This window comes from Varanus komodoensis, unplaced genomic scaffold (assembly GCF_004798865.1).
Source record: "Varanus komodoensis strain SLA01 unplaced genomic scaffold, ASM479886v1 scaffold53, whole genome shotgun sequence".
In the NCBI taxonomy this organism is placed as follows: domain Eukaryota; kingdom Metazoa; phylum Chordata; class Lepidosauria; order Squamata; family Varanidae; genus Varanus; species Varanus komodoensis.
The window spans coordinates 3,283,058-3,310,913 of NW_025336126.1; the positions used below are offsets into that span (position 1 = coordinate 3,283,058).

General features: G+C 46.7%; 1 protein-coding gene across 1 annotated transcript; it reads right to left on the reverse strand.

The window, feature by feature from the left end:
• Positions 1–16: 16 nt before the first annotated feature.
• Positions 17–27,856, reverse strand: KCNJ14 (potassium inwardly rectifying channel subfamily J member 14). Its single transcript, XM_044447905.1, has 3 exons — positions 27,526–27,856; positions 2,289–3,137; positions 17–1,515 (listed from the first exon to the last, which is right to left on the reverse strand). Exons 2-3 carry the CDS (start codon positions 2,985–2,987, stop codon positions 964–966), a joined length of 1,251 nt encoding a protein of 416 aa, XP_044303840.1. The 5' UTR covers positions 2,988–3,137; positions 27,526–27,856; the 3' UTR covers positions 17–963.

Below are 27,856 nucleotides of genomic sequence, written 5' to 3' on the forward strand. Positions count from 1 at the left end.
TTAAAAATGCGAACACTTGTCTTTTTTGGCAGATCACATTTTATATAACTTCTGCAACTCCTTTTAAAGAAAGAATCACCTTACTTCAGATATTGTCAGCCACAATAGACCTGCCAGTTACTTTAAAACTACAGCGATGTCCAGTTGCTTTTGCTGGAATTCCCCAACAGGGCTTGACAAACAAGTTTCAGGGGTGTTCAAATCATGTGTAGTTTCTCGCCCTGCGGGCACATACTTTTTAGCCCTTGTATCTGAAGAGAAACACACACCTCTAAAACTACAGAACAAGCCACCTACCTGCATTTTCATAAGCTCAACAGACCAGATACTTTCCAGTTTTGTGGAATTCCACTGACCAGTGGCCTCCGGAGTTCATGGAACCCCTCTCCCTGCTACATATCACAGCCCCATACATAAGACATCCACAGCCCAAGTCCACACAAGGGCAGGCATTCCCAGCAGAGCAGCATTCAGCATTGTCCTCAAATGTCCATGAAGCTCGCCTTCCAGCTCCCACCTCGATGGTCGCAACCACAAGTTCTGCCATAAGCATCAGGAGATGCATCCCTTCCTTCGAGGGCCATGGAAGGATTCTGCTCCCTCAAGTTTCCCTGTTGTGTTTAAATTTGGTTTGGGCCCCCTACTAGCATCCAGAACCCCACAGTCATCTTCCCTGTCTGGAATGATCGTGGGGAATCCCTTTGTTTGTACCAGGGCTACCATCTTGGCCATAATGGCAGGGAATGCCCTCTCTTTCTCCCAATAGCTAGAGATATAAGCAGCACAGCTTCTTCCAAAAAGCTGAGGCCTGGTTGCTGGTTATTTTGTGTGGGGACAGGACGGGTGAAGTGTGACAGTGTTATCCGTTGTCCAGCTACCTCTGCTGCCCAGCTATGCAAACTGTGGTGTTGGCATGGTCCCCGCCTCCCCACAGCCCTCCTCAGTCCAAGGACACGGGCGGTGTCACGTGGCGGTGGCCATTTCATTCTCCAGGCTCACCCGCCGGCTTCCCTGCCTCTCCTCTTCCTCCTCTTCCTCACGGCAGCAACTGAGCGCCACCTCGTTCTCGTAGCAGAAGGAGGCACGTGCCGCAGTGGCTCCTGCGGGGGGCGCCCTGTACTTGCGGTGGCTCAGCTCCTTTGCACTGCAAGAGGGGGTTCCAGGCACCTCGTAGGTACGGTGAAAGTGCTGGTAGTCAACCTCATAGTGGCCGCGTCGCTCGAAGAGAACAGGCTCGAAGCGGTGCCCCCACCGCAGCTCACTGGGCAGGTAGGAGCTGCGGCATTGTGTGGTCATGGCGGTGGCTTCCACCATGCCTTCCAGGATGACCACCAGCTCAAAGTCCGCCTCGGCCAGCTCCTCGGGACCGTACTCGTATAGGGGGCTTTCGGCATCGATCTCATGCACGATTGTCACTGGCGACACCAGAAAGATGCGGTCAGTGCCACTGTCAAAGCCCACATTGACATCATTGTGGTCCAGGGGGATGTACTCGCCCTCAGGGGTCACACGGGGCTGTGGAGGGAAGACAAAGGGAGAAGGGGGATTAAATTCCAAGCTGTATCTCTGCCATGCTACTTCCGTGGTTGCGACTGGAGAAAGGGACATACCTGCTGGGCACTGCAGATGGTCTCAATGTCCAGGCCAGTTCACATGGAGGTTTCTCCACATGATCTCCTGTGTATGACATGCAGCTGGTCTGCATGTGTGAACTAGTCTGCTGTAACTTTGAGAACACCCACCTTCATGCCTACCTTCCCTTGTCCCCTTCCGGTTTTCCCTCTCCGTCCCAGACTCGTTCATCCTGCCTTTCTCCTAATATAAATGCTAGCGCCTCTGCTCCTCTTTCCCTTCCAGCCATCTGTGCATCCATCTTCTTGATCCCCCGTCTCTTTTCATTCACCTTTGCCCAGCCACCACTGTCCTCCTCCATCGCCCTTGGCTTTGCATCTCTCTACCTGTATGAAGCCGGTGTGGTGAAGAGCGCAGGACTGGGACTCGGGCAACCAGGGTTCTGGTCCCCATGCAACCTTGGAGCTGGGTGACTTTGGGCCAGTCACAGACTCTCAGCCCAACCTACCTCACAGAGCTGTTGTGAGTGTAAGATTGAGACAAGGAGAACTATTTAAGCTGCCTTGAGTTCCTTGGAAGGAAAAAAAAGGCAGGACATAAATATAATAAACAAACAAATGAAACCACTGATTTAGGAATTCCAACCCCCCACACACACACATTTCAAAGGTTTTCCAAACACTTTGCTGTCATCCAGCTCTTTACATCGCCCTTACCTGCAGCAGCTGTGCCCGGACGTGGGCCTCCACCAAGTGGCTCTTCCGCAGGTTGGCCACACGCCACATGAGGCAGAGCTTCCCGTCACGCATGGCAATCACAGCAGTCTCACTGAAGACGAGGGTCTCGTTGCGCTTCTTGGGCTTGGCAATCTTGGCCATGATTGCTCCAATGATGAAGGCGTCAATGATGCATCCCAGAATGCATTGCAAAACCACAGCCAGAACAGCAGATGGGCACTCCTCTGTTACGCTGCGGAAGCCATACCCAATGGATGTCTGGGTCTCCAGTGAGAAGAGGAAGGCGGCCATGAAGCTGGTGACCTCGGAGAAGCAGGACTTGGAGTCTGGGGGCTGGTTGGGCGCAAGGTCCCCGTGCAGTGCAGCAATGAGCCAGAAGGTGAAGCCAAAGAGGAGCCAGGAGAGGACGAAAGAGAGACAGAAGATAACAAACATCCAGCGCCAGCGGATGTCCACACAAGTGGTGAAGAGATCAGTGAGGTACCGCTGGCCCTTCTCGCTCATATTGACGAACTGCACGTTGCAGTGACCGTCTTTCTTCACGAAGCGGCTGCGTTGCCGGACGCGGGTGGACTTGCCATTGTGGAGGCTGGTGGGGGACTCCACGGACACCTCTTCCCGGAGCTCTCCCACCCCGCCACTCCCGCTGAAACGCCGGATGGTCTTGGCCACCCCCATCTCTGAGGGATTGGCCTTTGTCCCGGCCAAGGCTAGGCCGGGCTTGGGGGATTGGTGGCCCAGCCTGTGTGTTGTGCAGGAAAAGCGGGTGCGAGGAGGTGTCAGCAGGTGACGCAGCGGCGCAGGTGAGGGTTGTAGCTTCCAGGCAAACTGGAAAAGGAAAGTAAAGAGACTGTAAGGACTTGTGTGGAGTAGCAATCCCTGAGGCCACATCTTCTGATTTCACTTCTTTGTCTTGTCAAATGGTTGATGTGAAGCTAAAGTGAGGATTTGGGGAGCCCAAGAGCAGTGGCCTGAATGAGTGACCCACCAGGGCTGGAGCCCCAAACCTTTCATTTGGAGCACTGGATCTCTGGGAGGCTGTCCAACGAATCCCCCTGCTACCCAAGGACACCTGCTGTTGCAACTGATCCCCCTGGATTAGCTTGCTTTCTGCCCACATTTGCATCAGCTCTTGCTATCCCCATAGAATCCGCCACTTCCAGTATTTTTCTGAAATCTCCTCTCCTATCCATGCATCTCTTCTTACCGAGAGAGAGAGTCAGGTTCCTTTAAACATACACACACAGCACAGGTAAATTCACTCATGTGCATTTGCACACTTTTTTGCACTGGATCTTTTGGGTGCTTAGCACTGCCCCTGGAGCTCGCCGTCGGGACCATGTAGGCGACACATCCTGCTCGCCTGCTCGTGATGTTAAACGCGTACTTGAAAAAGCGTGCTCGATTCTTCTGCTTTTATTTTGGAGAAGCAGCACATGGGTAAGGAGAGGCTGCAGCCGTCCGTGGCACGTGCAGCAGAAGCTAGAAAAGAGCCAGGGAGAGCTCGCCACTCCTTGGAGCCTCTCTTGGCCCTAGTGCACCCTCTTAGTTTTAGTTTCTCACTCCTGCTGTTGGGAGGGAGAAAGATGGCTGCTTTGGGCACACATTCTCCAGGACTGCTGGCTGATCTCTGGAAGAATCAGAATCAGAGGAAGCAATGGGATGTGGGCCATCTCAAGACTGTAAGATGAGAGAAGCGGCGACCCTTCTCTTGAGATCAGACTCTCCAGGTGGACTGGGTTAGGTTAGGGAATAGCCAAGATGTACAGCTGGCAGGAGGGGACTTGGAACAGGGGAGTTTCTCAGATACAGACGGGGCTGCCCGGCTCTTGACTCCACGATGCCGCATCCACAGAGGAGGGTGGGGGTGCTCACCTCTGGGGAGGCATGCTCCTTTTCAGAAGGCCCCAAAGGGATGGGACCCAGGCATGCTCATAAGGAGAGCTCCTGCAAGTGAATACCAGATTGGGTTCAACAAAACACTCTGTGCATGCTCAGAGGTTCATTGCGAGTGCCTTGTGCTTTGGAGGCAATAAAGAACGCTTTGCAAGGAAAACAGTCTGTGGCTCCTGAATATGCGAAGAAGGAAGCCCGGCTCATGACACCTGCTGCATTGCCAAAGAGGGCAAACGCGTGAGTGGAGAGAGGGTCGCTCCGGATGGAGGCAACTGCACAAGTGGGGCGGCAGCAGCTCTCGGGAGAGCAAGGTGGATCGACTGTGGGGGGGCCTGGCTGCTTCCTTTCACTTGCTCCCTTTCTTTGAGTGGCAAAGCAGGGAGGGCTGGGTCTCTGGGCAGAAGCCCCAAGAAGCCTGACCAGAGATATCTTCTGGGGCTTCCTCTCCAGAGCCCGCACTGGGGGCCTGATGCACCCCTGCTCTGGGGCCCCGAGTGGTGATGCCTCCTCTTGCTAGCACACTTCGTGCAAGTTCCCAGAAATAGCAAAGCTGAGTGGAGGCACTGCTGTGGGGAGGGACCTTGGGGCTTTGCAGTTACGGTGCCCCTCCTGCCCTTCCTTTTCCAGCTTCTGCTGATGGAGAAGGGAAAGGAGGAGAGACTGCTGCTGTTCCTGGTTTATTGTTTTCCACTCCTCGCCCACTGGGCTGCCATTGCTTCAAACTGAAAGTTAAGCATTTTCTTTTCTTTCCAAATACATGCCCTAAGGGTCTAAAAACAAAGAGTAATCTTAACTGGCTGCAGCTCACACCTTCCAAGGAGCATCTTCCTCATCTTATCTTAGAGGAGTCCTAGTCCTGCAAGCTTCTCTGCTTCCATCCAGGTTCTCATGCCATGAAAGTTACTTTGCTGCGTGGGTGGGCAAGCCCGCTTTCTATCAACAGCTCAAAATCTGCAGAGCTTTATTCTTGTTTATCCACTTGCAGAGGAGCTAGGGCTTTGCAGTGTGTTTTTGGTTGTTAATTTTTTTCTGGAAAGAGAGAAGCAGGAGGTCAGCTCTGCCTGGAAAGCTGATCCAGAAGCTCTCAGCCTCAGGGGCAGAGCCTGGTTATCAGGTGCTTTGCACATGTTCCTGACTTGAGCTGTGGCGTTGAAAAGCGACCCTGGGGCTGAAACCTACCTAGTTCATAGTGGGCTATGATCTAGTTTGGCCTAACTAGCTCTTCTTTCATAAAAATGGATTTTAAACTTGCAATTACTTTGCTCACTAACAAGCACTCACCACTCTGTCACTTTTTAGTTGGATTTAATAGAGGTACAGTGGTACCTTGGCTCACAAATGCTTCAGTTCACGATCAAATCGGGTCGCGAACAGAAATTTCGGAAAAATTTTGCCTCAGGTCGTGAGCTCCACATCGGGTGACGACCACGATCGCGGCCATGTTCCTGCATGAGCATGATCACAATCACAGCCGTCTTCATGGCCATCTTCCCCACATGAGCACGATAGCGATCATGGCCGTCTCCCCCTCTCTCCCCGAGCACGAGCACGGCCATCTTGCCCACTCGCGGTTGCAGACGGACCTGTGGTCACTTGCTGTGAAGCTTATTGAATAATGGCTCCAAAGAACATGTAGAGCAAGCACGGTGGTAAAAAGAACGTGCAGATTTTTCACCAAAATTGACCCCGCAGCTAAGAGACAAAGAAGAGAAGAAACCGCTTAAGGAGATCTCCCCGAGGTCCTTATGGAGGGGAACTCTCCCTCCAAACAATAACCTCCCCACACACCTAGGTTAGTGTTCTCTACTGTATGGCACTTTGTTACTTTGTTCTTTGTTACTTTGGTTCAAATTTTTGTGATTCAAAAAAGTATTTACAGAACGGATTAATCTTATTTATATTGAACCTTATGGGGGAATTCGACTTGGCTTGTGACCAATTTGGGTCGCAACCAGAGTTGTGGAGCAGATTAAGTTCGTGAGCTGAGGTACCACTGTATTCTGCTATGGTTTTTAGGATTCCTCAACCCTCCCTCCCCCATGGGACCAACACAGTGGACCAACACAACTATCTGCAGTTTTATGTGCTTAGGACAACACCCAGTTGAGCCATCCAAGAAGACAAGCACGCAAAGTTGGGTGGGAAGAAGATATGCATATGTTTTCAGGGCGTTATAACTAAGCTTGAATTAATTATCCCACCATCATTTACTTCTCAATTTGGGCACTGAGGAGGGGAACCTTGAACCGAGGAAGATAACTACCTACCACTTAGGGTGCACCCTTTTGCAAGTTCAGACAGAAACTTGTATCTGTCCATCCATGCATAGGTCTACATACTTAGTGATGTGGGAGATTTGCTATAGAGGAATAAATGTACCCTCCCAGCACTAGATCAAACTGCCCAATTAGAAACATAGAAACAGAGCGAGTCAGAAGGGGCCTCCTGAGCCATCAAGTCTGATCCCCGGCTCCAGCCCGCTCCACTCATGACATGCCTACTCTGTGCATGTCCAGCCTATTCTTAAACACCCTCACTGTTGGGGCTTCAACCACCTCCTGTGGAAGCCCATTCCATACCCTTGGGGTCCTAACCATCAGGAAGTACTTCCTGGCATCCACTCTAAATCTTGGTTCCCTGAGCTTTGCTCCATTGGAACATGTCCTGCCCTCCACTGCAGGGGGGAAAAGGTCATGACCCACCTCTGCGTGGCACCCCCTTACATACCTGTATGTCGCTAAAAGGTCCCCTCTGAGTCTCCTCCTCTCAAGGCTGAAATGACCCAGCTCCCTCATTCCTCATACGGCTTACCTTGCAAACCAGCCACCATTCTAGTGGCCCTTCGCTGCACTGATTCTAACCTTTTTAAAAAAGTAAAATAAGAAGTTGCTATAGACATTTAAAAACTAATGAAGACTTTGCTTGGTTTTTCTTCACCTCTTTTTGCCTTATAAGAGTTACCTGTCAGTTCCAATCAATGATAGAGGGAGATTCAAGGTACTGCTATAGTTTAGAATTTTAATGGAGCTGTAACTATTGTGTCTTTATAGGGACAACTTAAGAGCTAAAAAACCAAACACACCCACTTCTAGCACTGTCTGTGCTAAGCAAGGGTGCAATTCTAAGCATGCTGACCTGAAATAAAATCCCCAGAATCATTAGGACCTGAGTCTGCACAGAATCAAGGTGTGAGTCCGCACAACATCCCTTGTGCTCCATGTCGGGACAGGTACAAATGGCAGATTGGGGGCTTTGTCATACGCTCTTCTTCTTCCTTCCCCATTTCTTAACATCTGAAAATAATCTGAAAACTAACTGGTTAGGTCTATGGTTATTTTTGATTATATTTTACTTTCTAGATTGACCAACATAGTTACCTGTCAATTATAAATGCTACTTCTTTTCAAGATCTGTTGCGATGAGCAACAATTCAGTGGGTGGCCCATTCCCCTTCCCCATTGCTGCATCGGCATGGCTGAAAGCTTAGTATTTCTGTAGCTGTTAATGGTGGGTATGGGGGAAAGTATTCGGTATTTCTAACTTTATCACTAGCCTTGCAACTTTTTTTTTTAAAAGTACTCCACATTTTTCTTTGGTTGATCTCCCTTCCCAGAGAAGCCAGGATTGCCAACTGTTTCTGTAGTCAGGTTTCTTTATACTTAAGTTACCAGACTGACATGAAAATTAAGGAGTGAAGCCTTTTCCAGTATGCAGGTTAGGTGATGGGAAATGCTCCCCTGGCTGAGTTTTGTCACAGGTGCTCTCCTGGGGGAAAAAAGTTGACAATCCTATGAGGAGTGGATGTCTCTAATTTCTGCCATGCCACCCAATTTATTCCAATAATCTCCACATTTTTCCTGCAGAACTTGGTGCCCTGGGACTCCACATCCCCACATCGGGGACTCTAGCTCAATAGCAGAGTGCATGGTTTATATGCAGAAGGTCCCCATTTCAATCCCAGCATTTTTAAGATAAGAAAGACTGGGGGAAACTCTTCCCTGGAGCCCCGGAAAGCTGCTGGCTTGCCTGCCAGCGAGCAACATGGGGCCAGATAACCACTTGTGCAATGTGGTATAAAGAAGCTTTTTATTCCTTTGAGAAGACCAAGCTCTCCAGACTCCCAGCTTCACCTCAAACAAAGGAAGACCAACCTGGATTAAGAGAGTGCAAGAGAGCCATTCGGCAGTTCTGCAGGGGTTGCACTACGACCCCCCCTTCTGCACAAGTGTCCCCCCTCTGCTGCAGCTGGCCACCCTCACTCCTCCCCAGGAACCCCATTCCCCTTCCAGAGAATGGAGCACAACCTGCGGATCACTTTCCAGCCCCACAGCAGGGCTTTTACCTGGCTCCTGTGGTTGTGGACCTGCTGGCCTTTTCCCTGGTGTGTCTAGAAAGCATGGGCTCTCCAAAGCCAGGGACATTTTGCATATTTATGTGAAAGCAAAGGGTGTGGCTGCAAACCACATCAATTGGCCCGGCCTCTCTTCCTCAAGAGCGAAACCCTCCAGCCTTCCTGCCAAAAAAAAAAAAGCTTGCAAAATGCATCTCCAGTCCCCCAGGGCAAAGGAACCAGCCAAGGCCACATCCAGTGCTCCAAGGAGAGAGCGACTGCACTGCACCGGACGACGCTGTTTGCTTCAGCAGAAAGGGGAATTACAGACGGGAAGGGAGAAGGTACTGGACCTTTGTGAGAGAACGTTTGCTCCATCGCTTCCCACTTCTACTTACAGACAACTATTTTGGTGGGTTCAAGATATTGTATGCATTGAAGATGTGGCTTTAAAATACAGCTTACTATAGGCACCCTGTTTATATGCCCTGAATTTCTTCTGCAGTTTCTTTTGTTTTATCATACACATGCACACACAGTGAAATCCCTCTTTTCACAAAACAGTCTTGACCTCCACTTATCTTGGGGCCCAAAGTATCCCCCTGTCAGACCCTTCTTGCTCTGGCTCCTGACTCCCAGACCTCCTGCTTGTTCCCAAGCAGTGCAGGTGTTAGACCTGGGATGGCTGGGCAGATATGGCTGTTGCTTTCGTTCCCCCTGTGCAAACTGGTCTCAGGAATTCACAGCATTTTAACCAGAGAAGGTGAGGTTAAAAAGAGTTGCATTCATAAGGAAAATGGGGAAATGTGTTTATGAAATATATTCTATAAATGACACATTCCTTACCTCCCCAAACTGAAAGGCTTTCTGGGACAGTGCTATTCTATGATGGTGCTTTCTTTACCTCAGAGAGCACTCTTGAGGTGTATAACATCGGAATTGTGCCTGCTTTATTTACACCTTCACAAGTAAGTGGAGGCAACTGGGCATTCCCAGGAGGCCAGAAATCCCCTGGGAATCCACTGGGGTGGTTCCCTTTGCTGTCAGCGGGAAAGGACAAGGTGGTGCCTCCAGGCTTCCACCCTCAGAAGCTGGCCGGATTGGCAGCTGCAGCTCCATTGCTTCAAGGACCAGGGCAGGCTGCCTGGCAGGCCGCTCCGTCTCCATCCTTTTCACCTCTGCCCAGCCCTCCATTTCTGCTGCCTACAGCCAACTCGGCCTACTAGGAAGGCCAGCCCTGCCTCCAGTTGAGCTTAATTCCAGGCAGAAACTCTCTCCCAGCTCTCTCCCTCTCCTGCTGTCTTAAAAACTGGCAAATGCTGATTTCCTCACTCAGGCATACATGGGCGGAGAGACACGGAGCTCCTCTACCGGAAGCATTTATTTGGCATTCTTAATTCCTCACTCAGAGAAGTTTGTAGGCCCTAGACACGACGTTGTTCTCCTCCCAGAGCCTCTCCCACATTTTCCAGCTATTTTTGCAGCTTTCTTTTAGAGCAAGGACAATGCAGTATTTTCCTAGATGGTGGCACTGGAAGCCTTGTGTACATTTTAAATTCTGCTCTGTGCTACAGATCTATCTGGTGTTATGGAATCCATAGAAAGGCAGAGAGGAAAATGCTGGGGGGAAAAGGCTTGTGTAAAAGGGTGACTACTCCTGGAAAGAAAATAGAAGGTGCAGCACTAAGCCACTCGGTTAAATGCTTCATGTAGAAAAATCCGTAGTTCCAAAATATAGGCTGAAGGTACATGATGCAGTGGTCTAGCTGAAGTTAAGCAGTCACAGATCTGGCCACATTCTGGATGAGAATATTGAGAAACCCCATGTACACTGCCTTGACTTCTGTCATCAAAAAAGAAACTACAAAGGTAAGAAGAAATATCCTTGTCTATTTCCCTCAGGTTGAAGGAATGCTATTTTTTCACAGTGCTTAAGACATGTAGTTTAGAATAGAAACCTAGTTTAGCATTTACCATTACAAGGTCTGCAAACCAGATGAACTGCTCTTCTATATTATCAGTGCCCCCCCATCAAACTTTTAGGCTGGCTATGGGTTTGTGAGGAAGTGTCAAATAATCTCCCAGCACTATTTAAGAAAAGATTACTTGAAGAGCAGATATAAACATACTTTAATGTGACCACACTCTTTGAGAATTTGTGGGCAATATTTCCAGCTGTATTAGTCTGTTGCAGCAGAAACAACAGAAGAGTTTTGTGGTACTGTAAAGGCTAATAATTTTGTTATGAAATCCACTTTGAACTTTTCTATGCAAGTCTGTTAATCACTGAATCTGCTTTCAGGTTTATGGCAGATCGAAGCTCTACAGAAATAGCTTTTCCTTCCCTCTTTTCCTCAATATAACCTCTAGATGGAATTGTTCTATAGTGGAAAACCACAATTACACCAGTTAGTATATATCTTTTGTTTTCAGAAATAATATTCCCTATTCTTTGTTCTAACCTCCCTAGTTCTGGAAAACTGCTCTTAAAAAACAGAAGCAAAATGGAGGATCACAATATCATGTAAAGAATTTGCAATGAACTGTAAGGAATACTCAGTGCACAATAAATACCTCATGTAGAAAAGCTCTTCTTCAGATGCATGGTAATGATCAGTGTCTGTGCTTTCTGCAGTTTTGTTCACTCTGATCTCACAGTTTACATCCCCCCCATCATGTGTATGTAAATCTGTCAACTTGAGGTTACAACTTTGTGCATTTGGTGAAATGGACTGTGTCCACGAAAGCTTATGCCATAACAAAGGTGCTCGTTTTGAGGGTACCACGAGTTTCTTTGATGATTTTGCAGGCAATGTGTATGAACTGTATTTAAATATGTGCAGTTGCATGCAATGCTCAGTCTGAGCACACAAGAGTGCTAAAACTTAGGTATATTGAGGACTAAATGGACAGTTGCTTTATTAGAGTCAGTTTATGTAGCAAAGTATACATCCGGGACCACCTTTTAGAGAAGGGAATGGCTGCTGAGCTCAGCTATCACAGGCCTTAGGAAAAGAAAAGAAAAGAAAAGAAAAAAGAGAAAAAAAACCAGGACAGCAAGATTCTGGTCTGCTCCAGCTCTGAACCCTGCTCAAGAAAGTGCCCAGCCCCTGGCTCCCACTGCACACGCACAAGAGCTTCTGCTACCCAATAAAGCTGATGCTGAGCTTAGTGCTTGGATAAGTGGAATTTCATGACAAAGTCAATATCTAATCTCTGGCAAGATTTCTGGCCCAAAAAACACTCTTCTGACTCCCTCCCTCACGCTGTTATTCACTGGCTGGATATAAGCAGGTTCTTGCCAGTGGAAAAGGTTTCCTGTGTGCATTTCTTGCAAGGGTAGAAAAAAGACCAGATTTTGGAGTAGGTGCAGGATTCAGCATTCAAAGGATCTCTGCTTTCATTAAAAAAAAAAAAAAAGGAAAGTCAAACAAGTTACTAACCCTTAAGGACCATCATGGCCCTTTGGCCTAAAACAGGGAATTGCATGATGGACAAGAGGGCAACCAATTCTGCCTTTTAATTTGGGCATGTAAAGGTAGATCTGTGCTACAGTAAAAGAAACTATCCAGCTGGAACCTGCCTGGTTGTGTTAATAACCAGTAGCTAGAAAGACAAGCTGGAGATCCAGAGATAGAGGGGGCTCTTGAGCGGGATCACATTTCACAGCAGTACCGAGGACCAATTTGAGTATGGGAATACGTTACAATTAGCATAATTGGAGGTATTTATGCCCCCATACCAGCCATGAAATGGAAGTCTATTTTTAAAAGCTGGTGGAACCTGAGTTGATGGCAGAAGACCTCAGATGCACTGAAAATGTTCTGATTTTATCAAAACAGGCACTCAGTTATAACACACGGCACAGACTCAATGGTTCGTTTGGCCTTCTCTGGATGTATCTCAAGGGTGGAGCGGGAAGGTGCCTGCTCATGGCTGCCTATCATGCCTCCGTCCTGGATGCACATTTAGCCAACAGTCTGAAAGGGGAACAGGCATGCAGCCGGGCATGGGTGGGCTCCTGCGAGGCTGTGGATGCTCAAATGGGCAGGGGCTGTGGCTGTCTAGGATAAAGCCTGTGGCCCCCTTCAGAAATTATGCCCCCATGTGCTCCAAGGGTGTGCAGAAAGAGAGCTTTCTTCAGTGTCCCTGCACCCACTTGCTTCACCATGGACCTTTGCATATTAAGTGGGGAGGTCTGAAGGAGAAATCTTGGCCCATTCAGTTGAAACCGCTTAGCATTCGCCCTGTGATTGGAACCCTTCAAGCCTTCCTGCTGAGATGATCCCACCATGAGGATCTGTGAAGAGCGCACCCCAGGCAACAGGAGGCTTGGGGCTGCGGTGGGAAAAGGGGTGGGGAAGTCCATTTTTGAGCTCTGTTGCTTGTGCTTAATTCTGGCTCCAACCCCCAAATATTCCTTCAACTCCCTTGAACTTGGGGGTTTGAAAAATAAGGTTGCACAGCGCTGACTCTGTCAGGCTAATAAGGTCATTACCATAACCTTTGTTGACAAGGTTTAGTAGTTTCTTTTTTAAGAAGAAGACGATGGATGCTTTCCAGTGTCATAGCAGTTCTGTTCAGGTGTTTGAGTGGAGGCATGAGTGGAGGCAAACTGGGCTGGGAAGATGGAGGGCATGCACCGAAGCAAGTTTCCCGCTACCGATGCCCACACATGGCAGTTCTATTTCTGCCCTCCCCGTGTGGACTGAGATGGCTCAGTGGGAGCGTCTAGGAATGTTTATTTGTTTATTTTTCGGTTTATATCCTGCCTTTTTCCTACAAAGGGCTCAAGGCAGCTTACATCTCCTCCATTTTATCCCCACAGCAACAACCCTGTGAGGTAGGTTGGGCTGAGAGTCTGTGACTGGCCCAAAGTCACCCAGTTGGCTCCATGGCTGAGCGGGGACTAGAACCCAGATCGTCTGAGTCCCAGTCCCACGCTCTTAACCACTACACCACACTGGCTCACACTGGTTCATTGTTTGACTGAATGAACTTTGAAGCATTGCTGAGACTGCAGGAAAGCTTCTAACCAGTTTGTCTGAATCCACACAGAAGCCCCCTTCACACTTCTGCACTGAATAAGCAAAGAATGGAGGTGGATCCAGTGTTACGGAGGGTGGGGCTTGCCTACATCCTAGGACCCCATCTTAAGCCCTCATACCTTCACTCAAGCACCTGAATCCAAAAAGAGATCCTTGCAGAATTCAGTATTTTAACATGCCGATGTTCAAATGCATGTGAGATTTTGCCTCTGCATCGCCTTTGTGGGGACCACCTGAAGTGGCCTCTTTCTCTGAGGGGAAAAACTGGCAACCTGCCTGAACCATGTCTTCAGGTACCAGGACCCAGAAGAGGTGGATGGACAAATTCTGCCCCCTCATTTGAAGTGGCAATCTCAGCTGAAGAGGAAGGAATAGATGTAACCAAAGCAGTATGTATACTGCTTTTTCCCAGGATGGAGAGCCCATTGTCTTACTACATGAACTCTGGTTTGGATCCAGTGCCAAATGCTTTTGCTAATGGGGCTTCCTAGTTCGCCTCCTTGCCACACTGTCCCAAAGAGCACTCCTGAGGCTGGTGGGCTCCTGGGGGTGGGGGCATTCAGAGGAATGTGGTGCTGCTGCCTTGCATGAAAGCAAGCGTGCTTTTCCACCTGCATTGCCTTGAGTTGGGTTTCTAGAAAGCAAGTAGCACTTCTTTGGAAGCTCTTCCCTGTGTCCCGATGGGAATGGGGCAGAGTGTGCTGGGGGGGGGGGGGCATCCAAGATGGACAGAAGATGCCTACAACTATCTGCCCTCTTATCCATTTTTTCACACCCCTGGGAAAGGATTCCCCCACAGGCTTAAATCAGATCACCTTTCCTTTTAACTCCCCCTTTCCTCTGATCTCTTCCTCTTCCTCTGAATTCCAGGTCCCTCCTCTTAAATCTGACCAGCAAGCTGGAATCCCGCCTCTTGAGGTTGGCCAACATTCAGAGCTTGAGGCTAGAATATTGTAACCTCTACATTTTTTGCTCATTGTTCACTACTGAGGAGATAAGGAACAAATACAGTTCTGTCAGAAATCTGATGGAGCCCTGAGCTGCTGCAGGTGTGCCTACGTGCAGAAGTGTGAGAGAAGAAGACAAAGAGAGGCCCTAATCTCGGCCCCTCCAGCGACAGGTGGCAAGAGGCCTTCCCCAGCTATGCTGGGTATTTAAGGCTGTCTGAGGTAATTTTGTGCCATTAATATCTTGCTCAGGTGAGATGTGAAACTCATTTTTCTTTTAACATTTCCACAAGGAGAGTCTCCTTAGATTCCTGGATCAAAGTTCACTGCCTCTTACTGTGCTTTTCCCCTCTCTGGTAGGAGGAAGGTTTTTCTGGGTTCTAATAATACCCGATTGCTTGGAAACCAAAATGACTTTCAGGGCTTGAAGAGATTTTTGTGCCACCAGAAAAGGTGCTTGACTGTGGTGCTTAAATGCTTGTAGCCAAAGCACCATGTGCAACCCCATGGAAAATTGTGCATATATGTACATGAATAAAGAACAAGATCTCATCACATCAGAGCGCTGGCAGGCATCTGTCTTTGAAATACACTGTGATTCCCTGCATTCCTTTGGGCAAAACAAGGACATAATGTCCTTCTAATGATGTGTCTCAAAAGCCTAAGTGGTGAGAGGAAGACTCAGACTTGTCCAGAACAGGCTGAATCTGGATGACAACTTCACCCTGAAAAGAACCCATGGCCTGTTCTTCTATTTCTTTCTAGTTTTCTGAGGTGGGGGACAGAAGAAACAGAAGAATAACATTCCAGTGGCAACCCCTCTCTTGCAGACAGACAGCACAAGATGTTTTAAAAATACATACAAAGGAAGCTCATCTGTACATTCCCAGAAGAACTGAACTTTCTCTTTTTACTGTCTTTTGTGGATTTTCGGCCCCATGCCGAAATGGATGGGGTTGGCAGGAATTCTCAACAAAGCTTTTATTGTGCAGTCATTCTGCCTCCTCCATGGAATTTTAGGGGAAAGGGGTCCAGACATCGTCCTCTTCCATTTGTAACCCCCCTGGGTTTTTTTCTTTTTTCATCCTTTTCCTTACCACATAAGATCCATTAACGAAGGGAAGTAAAATAGTGCACAATGTCTTTGGGCTGTTGGTGCTAAGAGCCCTCTCTCGAGAAGCACTTGGAATTTTTGGCTGTGACAAGCAGAGCCTTCTCTGTGGTGGCACCAGATGTGTAGAACAGCCTTTTTTGCAGGATGTTTGCCTGCTAACATGGGTCTATAATTTTCAACACTGGCAACAATGTTCTCATCACACAGAAGGCATTTTATTTGTTTTGTTCCGCAATTTTAGCTTTCTGATTTTGAGACTATCCACTTTCACCTTTCCAGCTTTGCTTATGTTTTTGCTTTTACCTCATTTCTACTTTTTGATTGCATGTTTGTTAAGTTCCTCCTGACTCTTGAGTTTGTTTTGCCATCATTTAATGTCATTCTGCTGTTGTTATACAAGCTGCACATATTGGCATTACTTCTGGGCAAACTGGACAACATTTAAGACCCACTGACTGGAGTGAGGTGGGATGTAAAAAGTTTGCACAGATTCCTCTCATTGAGACCAGTGGGACTTTGGTGTGCTCAGCTGCAGAAAACACATTAAAGTGCTGTGGATTTCAGTGGTACATTAATGTTCTCATGTTTGGCTGGAGCTTGCTCTTTGATTGTTTATTTTTTATTTCTAATTGGTAAACTTATTTGAGGTAGAGGTTATAAAGATTTTTAAAAACTGAAAAACACACATTGTTTTCCTTGTATCAGCCTTTCCCAATTTGGTGCTTTAATGATGTATTGACAATCCCATCATCCCCAGCCAGAATGGCTAATGGGAGTTGTCATCACATCTGAAGAGCCCTAGAACAGGGAAAACTGGTGAGCCCCACTTTTTTGCGGGGGTGGACTTCTTTTCATCTGACTATTATGTTTTAATTGCTTCTGAAAAGTGTTACAATCTTTCCATTATAGAACAATCCCAAAACGAAGTAGAAACAATAAAGTCATACAACATTTACAATCAAACAGGAGAGAACAGCAACACACACCTTTAACAGTATATAAACCATAAAGACAAGAACCATCAGCACCAAATTCATCCTGGGTGAAGAAATAGGCTAGTTCATTTGTGTCTGCTGACTTTTTAAAAGGGTTGCTTTTATATTGATTTGATTTGTTCTTACACTACTTTGAGCCTGTGGAAACACAGTTTACAAACGTAAATCAGCAAACAATTAAAAAACAGGAAAACAATCCACAATATGCACATTGGTCTGATTTCCCTAAAGGGATTGCAGTTTAAAAAAAGAAAAAAACCTTTGGGACTGGAGAGCATCACAAAATATACGATTTATGTTGGACATTTCTGCATTTCTCCATGTCTGCAATGCAGGCAGATTTAACCACATCTGTCTGCTCTGTGTGTGTGTGTGCAGGAGGGAGAGAGACACTATCTGTCTATCTCCTAAAGCCATGCTTCTGGTCTGATTAATTATCAGGGCCGGAAAGCCTGGGTAAAGCCTTGCTGTTGGTGCCAGAAACCAGCTGTCCTTCATTGGAAGCCCAGAGGACACACAAGCTAAACTGTTCTAGTCCCTGCCGGATCTAGGAATCAGAGTAGGGTGCAGAAGGGTGGGGACTGGACAGGATGCCCGGGCCATCAACGGGACCAGGCGTCTTGCAGTGGTTATAACCAGCACATGACAAGGCTGCAGACTCCCCGCACACCCATTATTTTCAACTTTTTGGGGGGGGGGGTGGGTTTAAGGGCAGCTTTAGTCTCTTTAATGAAAGCTGTAGTCTATCCGAGTGCTCACTAATATGATTAAAGGCACAATCCTATGCCTGTTTAGACCCTGAAAAGCCATAAAACTCCCAGCATGTCCCAGTCAGCTAAACCTGCATAGGATTGCACCCTAAATAATTGTAAAAAGTTTGGAGTAACAGTATTTTATGTACTGGCTGTTTGGCAGTGATTCGCTGCCCCTTGACACAGAATGATTCTGCCTACAGAGGTCTGCTATGGTGGTTTTAGACATGGTGGTTCTGTTTGGGTTCAACACAAAAACCTAATCAGACTCACACCTAACAGACACACTCAGCCTGCCCTGATCCAAGCTAGCCCAGGAAATCTCTTGTACCTCTCTCCAGTCCTGATTTAAATTAAAATGGATGATTTCATTGTAATTGTCATGGGTTGGGCCAGCAAAAGGGAATCAGAATTCCCAGGTTTTCTGTCAGTCAACCAGGGGATTTGATTGAGGGGGAGAATAAAAGATAAAAAATACATCCATGCATTAATTACATTTTAATTAATGCACGGATCTGTTTTTGACTCCTGCTAAGGCTTGGGCTGACAATAACATGTGGAGGAGGACTGGAAGTGCAACAGCTCAGAAGCAAGTCCCATTTCTGTCAACACTTTACTCCCTATGACAGCCGTCTCCAGCTCCGCACCCTCCTGATGCTTTAGTCTCCAGCTCTTGTCAGCCACAGCCACCATGACCAATGATTAGGGATGCTGGGAGATACAGCTGAAAAGACCTTGCTGCAGAGGGGGACACAGGCTGGGGTGAGATTGTCTGTCTGCAGCCTTAAAACGAACAGTAACTGCAAAAGTACATTGCTTTGAGTTAGGGCTGGTCGACACATTCTTATCCATCCCAATTCCTCACATTAAAACGTGTTAGGAGGCTTTCTTGAAAAGCATTGTTCTTGAGATGTGCCAGTGTACTGATAAGGGTTGAGCATAGGTTATCATTGAACCAAGGGTGGTTGCTGAAATGTGGGTTTTTGCTTCATCCACCAAGGGTTCACGACCCTGCAACAAGCCATGGGTTCTCATATGGGTTGCTCATGGCTCGTTAGTGTAGCTGGGTTCTAGGTTTTTGAGGAAATGTGGGGTTTTGCTGAAACTCAACCCAGACTCAGCCCTCCATGGTGGGTTAGCATGTTGACTGAACCCAGCCACTGTGAAAGCTCACTTGTAGTGTCAGGTCTGTTTTCCAGCTGGACTTATTTCACAGACATGAAATGGGATGTCCCAGATGCAGTAACCAGGGCAGGCAATCAATGCTATGCACGTTCAGACTGAGAAAAGTCTTACAGCTCCTAATATGCCCCAGTGAGCCATGCTTTCCCCTGCCTAAACATGCACAGAATGAATGATGTCCTAATTGTGCAATTCTTTGATGAACTAATTAATGGAAGCCAGTGGCATTTATACTGCTCCCCAACCTGGTGACCTCCAAATATGTTGATCACACTACTGGGGATGATGGGATTTGTAATCCAGTTCCAGTTTCCAGGAGCCTAGGTTAGTGTGCTGTGACAGGGGAGAAGCAGGATCCCTGCATAATCATGAAACAAATCTCTTTCAGCTAACCTACCTTGTAGGATTGTTGTAAGAATCCTACAATCCTTGTTGTGTGTGTGGGGTGGAGGGAGGAACAACACACAAACCTATGTGCCAGTCTGAACATTTGGGAGGAATGGAAGTCTGCAGATGTGATGAAGGAACCAAGTATTAATTAGGTCAACACAGGCTTTTTTACAAATTAATCAATCAGTCCTTCTAAGGAAAAAGAAAACATGCTTTTCTTGTTTCTAGGTAATGGAAGCACCTGTCAGAGCAGGTACACCTTCTTGAAGAATAGCCTCAAGTGTGTGAAAGGTGGGGGAGAGTGACTGCTCTTCTCAGGTGGCTTGCCTGCCACCTACAGTTTTTGTTTTCCAAAGAATTAACATTTAAAATCAAAAGCATCTTTTTTAGACAATGAAAGTATTTTATTAATTTGAGTATTTAGCTGAATATTATACCCCATGCAAATTCCATCATAAAATAAAACTTTAGCAAAATCCCACGCTCGGGGCTTTTCAGTGAAATCAGTTTGCGTGTTCAGCCACAAAATAGCAGAATTGCACTTCTGCTTACTTTCTTGGAGGGAAATGCTGTTTGACAAGTCTGACTGCTGAACATGGCATTGTATGCTGTTAGAGCATAGAGACGATATGCATAGATATGAGAATTGATGGGTACATAAGAAATTGAACATTTGACTGGGACAGTATCTTTTAAAGATTTCTTTCTAACCTCCCCCTTTCTCCAGAGCCATTCCCAACAGGGTGATGGATCTGTGAGGCTGTGTGCGTGTGTGTGTTGTGTGGTTGGAAGCACACATAATTTCCCAATTTCAATGTAAGTATGGGGTTTAGTTCATATAGCAAATCCTCACCCAAGTTAATACAGATTAAACTCACTTCCGCATGTAGACAAACCCTGAGTTGAACTTTAAAGCCACTTTTTAATCTGTAATTAATCTAGGGGAGCAGAAAACAAATACACAACTCTATTTTGCTGGAAGTTTTAAGTTGCTTCTGGATAAATCATTTAATGCTTAGAGAAGTCCATCTTTTCAAGGTCACAATTCACCAAAAGTGGCATCTCCCCTTGCCAGGAAATGCTTCTGGATGCTGGTGTGATTTGTCTCTGCAGAGAAAAAAAAAACTAGCAGATGCTGAAGGTCCTATCACCTGCAGTATATCAACAAGGTGCTGGCATTAAGGCAGTTAAGTTGCAGTTAGCCACAAAGGGTGTTTCTCCCAAGGGGTGGGCAGATGTTGGATCTCCAGATGTTTCAGACTTCAACTCCCAGAAGCCTCTGCCAGCACGTCTGAAAAGTTGGGAGTCAAAGTCTCAGACATGTAGAGATCAGCTTTCTCCTCATCCCTGCATTACGATATTTACTACAAATGTTCCCCAGGAGGCAGCCTGCTCAGTCATGACTTCAAAGATCTTGAGGACTAGAAGCAGGAAATCACTTACTAACGGAGATACTACATCTAAGAGGAGTAACATCTAAGAGATCCTGATCATATGAAGAGTTTTCACACATGTAGCAGCTGCATACCTCTGCTGTATGCCCTGCTGGACAGATGTGTTCGCATACATCTACTGCATTCCAAATGAAGTGAGAACACCTGTTCTGGGCTATCCCCATTGTAGTCTAACTTTTAAAAAAGTATTTCCTGCGATCAGCATGTGGGGAATATAATGTGCAAATTGGCTACTGGGTGTTGTAGATCAGGGCCAGTCAGTATATGGCTCAGCAAACACTGAATATTAATTGGGACTCACCAGGGTTTATTTGTAGAGCAGGTGAAGGATAAAAAAAGAGAGCAACTCTGAGCATGTGCAGATTGCTGAGTAACTGCAATTTACGCACACATCTGGAATCGAGAGGCAGCAGGGCTTTAAGTCAGATGGCATGGATTGCTGATTAGAAGGTGGGTCTTCAGAGGATGTTGCTTCTATATTAGAAGGAGGGATCTGACACTGCGGGGCTGGAGTCTTGATTCTAAACAGATGTGACCTCTTTCTTTTCAGAAGCAAACACTGGGTTTGAGAGATGGTCCATGAGCAAATTAAGATTTTTTTTTAAAAAAGATGAAAATAATTGCTTTTGCAGTGGCACAGTAACAGTGATTGTCCTTTTGCTACCTTTTGGGTCTAGTGGAAGAGACCATGTGAACAAACGGTCATCCCCACCTGTGCTGTGGCTCCGCAGGGCCCCGGGGAGACTTTTAGTTATGTCCAAGTGAACATGAGTTGCATCCAGTGGCAAACCTCCTATTTAACACTGGAAGCTGAGCAGGACTCCAAAAAGGCCACGTCTGTTTTGACAAACTGGAAGGCCAAAGAGCGCGACGCATCCATCTGGCAGAAGAACAATTTTTAGAGTCAAACTAGACTCAAAGTGAAACATGGATCACATAATTTGCCTTATGTGGGCCGCTGTACTTTAAACAAAAGCTGGCCTGGAGCGTATGCCAGCCAGATTAGGGTCATGTCGTGGAGAGAGGAAGACTTTAACGTTTTGTCCGATGCAATTCCAGTGCAGGCATGGACACCGACGGAAGATTTCCTTCCACCCTGCACAGCAGATGTACATAGCAGTGGTTGTGGCAGTGACAGGATTCTGATCGGGACTGTAAAGGAGAGGAAGCTTTGGATCTTCCCCCCCACCCAGGGCTGTAGTTCTGATGTCTCTCAGGAACCCTGTGCCAGTGATTGATTAAAGTGAGCAGGAGGAGGAGGAGGAGGAGGAGGAGGAGGAGGAGGAGGCCACCTAGGGGCAAAGTATGTGACAGACATTTTGACTGTCGCTCTTCAGCCAAAGATAATGAGGAAGTTTCTTGTGTGGAAATACATACATCAAGGAATTTACCAACTCGCATACAAATGCTCTGGATATACAGTCTCTGTTACTCAGATAAACCTTGCAGTTATGTAATTTTAGACTTTACACATGAGGGTAGGGAGTCTGCTCTTTAAAGAGGATCATGCGCTTCAAGCTGTGGCAGGCCAGTCCTATAGCATTGGGCCCCGTCCCCTGCTCCTTATCCCGAGTGGGGCCTTGGACTTCTGCCCGGATGGCAGCACTGCCCAATTCACACCCCGTCGCTTGCAGGAGGGAGGAAGCGTCGACTGGCACGGGAGTGTTTGGGGCGGGGGTGGCTCTCAGCCCAGCCCTTGCGCCTGTCCCAGGCCTCGCATGCCATCTGTTCCCCGTCAAGTGTTCAGCCCCGTGCCAAGCTGCTGACACCAGCAGTGCTGCCTGCGCAGCCGAGTGCTCCGTGTGGGCTGTGCGTGTCAACGGTTGGTCAGAGCCGGGGAAGCGGCGGCCCTGGGGCCAGGGAGCTGCTCCAAGCGCAGCTGGGCTTTCCCATGCCACCCAGCAGAAATGCGCGGACACACCTGTGACACCTACAGCTGGGGCAACAGCCCAAGTCTGCTCCCGCGCCTTTCCCACCCTTGCATGATCGCACTCCGCTGGCCACAGGCCAAGTTTATTTACTCAACAACAGCTGGCCCTGCTGTGCAAGTTAAGAAACAAGAGGGAGCTTGTCATTTCGGTTAAAGAGGTACCTGAAATGTTCGCCATGCTTCAGTTATGCTGTGTGGTGAAATATGGCTGCGTGGTGCCTTGGTTTTCATGCATGCATGCTAAAGCCCATGCACTGTAGGGACAAGATGCACCCACCCCCGCTTCCCCCAGGACTTACTTCCAGCAATCTGGGAAGAGAGCTGGACCCCGAAGAAGGCCAAGCCTAGCAGCTCACATCTTGGGCATTTTAACAGAGCATCCCCCAGAGGCAAAGGGGGGACAAAACAATGCGACAATGACTTGCCAAGAACAGTGGCTACAACTTCTGGCAAATAGGGATCACTGGAACATAGGATTTCCTCTCTTCATCTAATTCAGGAAGTGCAGCTGCAAAAGTGAGACCTTCCATATGCTGCTTATCTACTTTTCTTGAGATACCTGAACTCTGCAGGCCACTGGGTGCAACTGATTTGCACCTGCGTTCTGTTTATGAGCTATGTTAAGTTATAGCATGTTATGGGCTAATTGCTTTGATGCAGGAATACTTGATTCTGACTGCATAAATTGTCTCCAACCTGGAACCCTGAAATTGTGTTGACTGCAACTCCCATCAGCCCACCTGGTCGCTGACTGTATATGATGGGGGCTATAGTCCAAAATGCTGAGAGAGCACCATGCTGACAAATGCTGGCATAAGCTTAACCTGTAAAACATACTGAGCCTCAGCAAAGTGACTTAGGCCAGCTGAAATGTAACTTTTAGATTTTAATCAGAAATTCAAACAAGCTTGCCAACAGCAATTTCCAGGATTGCAACTCTGCTTCCCCCGGCAATTGTGCAAATTTTTGGCTGGAAAATCCATTGCTTGCCAGTAGATTGGCTGATGAGTTTTTACATTATTATGGTCTGAAGTCATCCAGATGTAGTCATGCTTTGAGTATATCCATTGAAATCAATGAGTTAGATTGCTTCCAAATGAGGCTTTTATCATGCCCTCATCCTGTCTATTTAATGGAATTTGATGTGGATCCAGGTGATGTCTCCTCCACTCTAGCTCTTCTCCATTTTCCCAATTCTCCTTGCTTTCTTTATTGCATAACATTTGTGAAGCTGAAAGAGACAGAGTTGCTATGGAATGCCTCCTGGTTGTTAATGTTAGATGCCCCTTTGTGGAAGCACCCTTTGTGATGATATGTTCATCCCATTGATTTAAACAGGTCTACTTTAACCATGATTAGCTCTGGATCCAATCCAATGTTCACTGAACTTCTGGAAGGTCAGCACAAAGAATAAGTCTCAATATTGCCAATGGATTTATGGAGCCAGTTCAGTTGAGAATTTGCCTAATTACCAGTGGTCGAATGACAAATTTTGAAATGCAGGATCTCACTGTAGCCTCCCCCCCCCCACACACACACACACCGAAGAGCAACAGTGCATGACACAATACTCCATTTGTTAGGATCAGCATGTCTGCTATCATGTGCAGGAGTTATTTAAGAGTAATTGCCACTGAACAGAGTGGTGCTTACTTCAACTGTATAGGTTCAAGTTATAGAAGACGCTTACGTTTCAGAAAAATATCTTCAGTCAGCTGAAATACATCCTTCCGCTTTTAATGAGAACTGCAAAGCCTTCCAAGAAGCGTTCCATTTTAAATGACCAGTCTAGAGTAGGAACCCCATCAAAGGAAAAAATAACTGTATTTCTTCCTATATTTCCAGCCTCAACTTATTTTTGGTTTTCTTCATTCTCTGACTTTTCCTGTAATCCACTATCACAAATAACAGTTCAATTTGAAAAACTCATTATTGCCTAATTCACTTGCTAAATCCAGCAAGGCCTGTCCATGATCTTTGTGTTCCTGCAGATGAGATTCTGGCTCCTGCAGCGAAAACAATCCTAGAGCTACACGCCTCTGCCTTCCTCTTCCACTACCCCACTGTTCATCACTAGTTGTGGACGTTGCCTTGTTGACATGAAAGCCTCTGCAGTGCTAGTAAACATGAGGGCTCTCATGGAAAATGTGAGATTTACTGTCTTGCGGAACCAAAAGGGCTGCAACCCAAAGGAGTTTTAATATTTGCCCTGAACACTTCCAAAATTTAGAGGAAAGAGCTTGGGAGAACTGACCAGTCTTTGTAACTCATATGTTTAGGTCTTATCTTTATTGAGTTCTGAGTTGCATTTCCTAAACATTTGGTAAAAGTAAACAATATAAGTGTGTGTGTGTGCGCGTGTGTGCACGCATTTGCAATGGGTTTATTCTACATAAGTAGTTCTATTAGTTTACATGTTTCTCTATTTGATTATACTACAGCTAGTGCAAAAAATATATTTACTATGCTTTTATTACATCCTCCAAGGAGCTTAGGTTGGCATGCATGCTCCAGCCCATGGAAACATAGGAACAGCCCTGCAGGATCGCATCAAGAATCAATCTAGTCCAGCACTGAGCTTTTCACAGATCCCCATAGGGTCCAGAAGTAGGATAAGAAGGATCCTTCCTCCGATTGTCACCCAGAAACTGATATAGATCGGCAAACTACCCTTGAACCGAGAAGTCCCACATAGCTACTTTATCTTCACAACAGCCCTATAGGATAGGCTATGTTTGGCTTCTTCGCTGCGTGCTGATTAAAACCCGGATTGCTCTGACTGTATCACATGGTTACCAGCTAAATGCATACCAAGGCATCACTGGATCTGCTGGTGTGTAGACAAAGTGTCTTGCCTGAAATAGCTTATAAGAATGGAAGAGAACTGAACTTTATCCCTTGAGTTCCACTGAATAACTAATCCAGTGGACCACCACCTTGACATTTTGCTTATGCAGAAATGCTAAGAAGTCTTGGGGTTTCCTAGTGGGTTCATGGCTTGCCTGGGGAACAACAATGGGTCTGGTTGGGAGGTGTGGAGAGGCCTATTTTGTGCTAAAAACATGCAGGCTGGTGTATAGGCCAGTTGTTTTCAGAAGCCCTGATGCTCTGCTTTGTATAGAGTTCTTGGCAGACCCTGGCTGGAAGGCACCAAAATGCCAACCAGTCCATTCCCACAACGAAAGGCAGGACCATTATCCAGCTGCTAGCCCTTCCCAGACCCAACACTCTGAACCAGATTATAATCTGCAACAAGTAGAAAGGAAGGGCACACAGAGAGTAGATTGAAACAAATGATTCAGACTGCCTGAACTAGGGTGGGAAAGCCCCCTGCCTTACCTCTTCCTGCAACCCCACAGAAGGCCATTCTGATTTGATCTGGGGAAATAAATGCCTTCCTGACCCAGGCGCTGCAGTCAACCAAACCTAATGCAACCCTCCTGAAGAAGAAAGATCTTCATCTTTTGAAGAAGTATAATGACACACTAGCATGAGAATCAAGCCCATCCCTTCAGGCTTCCAAGCATCCTATTCCTAGTCTGGAGACCAGGTAGTGAGGCTGAAGCTTTCCATTTAGAAACCACTTGGCAGCCACTTAGAAACTTACCCTTAAGTGTCTGTCGCTGCACAGCAAGTGGCAGAATCTATCTAACTTCTAGACTAGTGACTCTGCGATTACTATCCTGAGCGAGTTGGAACACTTCTAACCTTTCCCTCCATTCATGGATAGGGGTCAGCATCAAGGTCATAAACTAGGATCTGAATAAGGCAAATATAAAATTTAGGATATGAAATGCTGGCCTCCAGTGGTATCTGCCATAGATTCCATTTATTACAAGTATTTGTTACCCCAGTTTTTACTCCAAAGGCTTTCAAAGAGGATGACAAGTTTTTTTTAAAAAAATAAGTTAACCACCTATAGAATGCTAGAAAACTGCAGCACCAGAAGAATATTGACATCGAAATCATCATCAGCAAAATAGATCTTCAGCTGGCAAAAAGGAAACCAGAGGAGAGGGTCTCTTGAGGAGAGCATCCCAGAATCAGAGAAAAGACTGTTTTACCAGTCACCGCCTTCAAAAATTGGGGGAGTTTGGAAAATGTTCTCTATAGATGCACTTAACATTTGGGAAGTTTCATGCAAGGGAAAACAATCCTGTAGATATCCAAGGTATTAAACTGTTAGGGGCTTTAAAGAGAAGGGCTGACAGTTAAAAGGCAGTGCGGTGCAGTGCTAAGAGTGCTCGGTTGGGACTCTGGGGGTCCAGGTTCTCATCCCCACTCAGACATGAAGTTAACTGGGTGATTTTGGGCCAGTCACAGACTCTCAGCCTAACAGGGTTGTTGTGAGGATAAAAGGGAGAGGACAAGAGGGATTATGGAAGCCACCTTGGTTTCCTGGTAAAGAGAAAAAAGGTGGAATCTAAATATAACAACTGAATAAAACAGATAGCATCCTTTAAACATGCATTAAAGCCTCAAACATCACAAGTCAGGAGAAACATTTTCTTTAAAACATAATAAATAATGCTCAGAAATGGACTGGTAGAAAGATCGGTGAAGAGTCCTGATGGGAAGAAGTATTCTGCCCGCCTGTTTCCAGTCAATAAGCTTGCTGCCATTTTTGTACTAACTGGATTTTCTGGGCATAGTGGCAGGGCAGTCTAAGTACAAGACTGCACCGTAGTCCTTCTGAAAGGATTTGCAGGCAAGGTACGTGACAAATATTCCCATTTTACATGGGGAAAAACTGAGCTGGCACTGTGTCCGCTGAGCCACTTTGCCTCATTTCTTCTTGTCCTGTACCTTACCAACCTCCTAAAATTGCTAATTCCTCTCCCTGCAGCCAGGGGTACCCATCTCTAAACTTTATGCCCATGCATGCCTGCTTTTTTTTATTTCAGCCTCTTTGTACTTGGACTTCACATCTTGTTCTTCTAACAGCTTTGACCTTTGCTTTCGGCATTCCTTTCACGTTTATCTCTTCTAACTCCAAATGGCTTTATGTCTTGCTTTCTCCTCCGGTTGACTCAGCATCCAGGTAAATCAACACCAGCTCACCAGGACAGACACCAAGAGACCAGTGCCGCTCTGCAGCCTGCCTGAAACCCATTGACCATCATGCCTCGCCCTCGACTTTCCTCCCTCAAGAAGCCTCTTTACAAAGAAACCACTTACCCCATCCCCTTGGACAATCCTTCTCTTCTTCAGCCACACTGTATCTCCTTCTGCCTCTTCGTTTTTCTCCTCCTTAGCTCTTTTTCCTAGCTGTCCAAGATGCCCACCTCTCTTTTCCTCCCTCGTATGTTGCCTTGTTACCTTAGACCAACTGTGGGGAGGGCAGATCCCAGCTAATCCCTGGAATAGCTGTAATTTGCCATGAGTTGAAAAGGAAGCAAGCCCCTCCCCTGGCCTTTTGGGATTGGCTGCTTTTGGGTGTCCCTCTCCAGCTGTTTTTGGACAGCTGGAGAAGGAGAAAGTCAGATCAGAGAGAAAGAGAGAGAAGAAC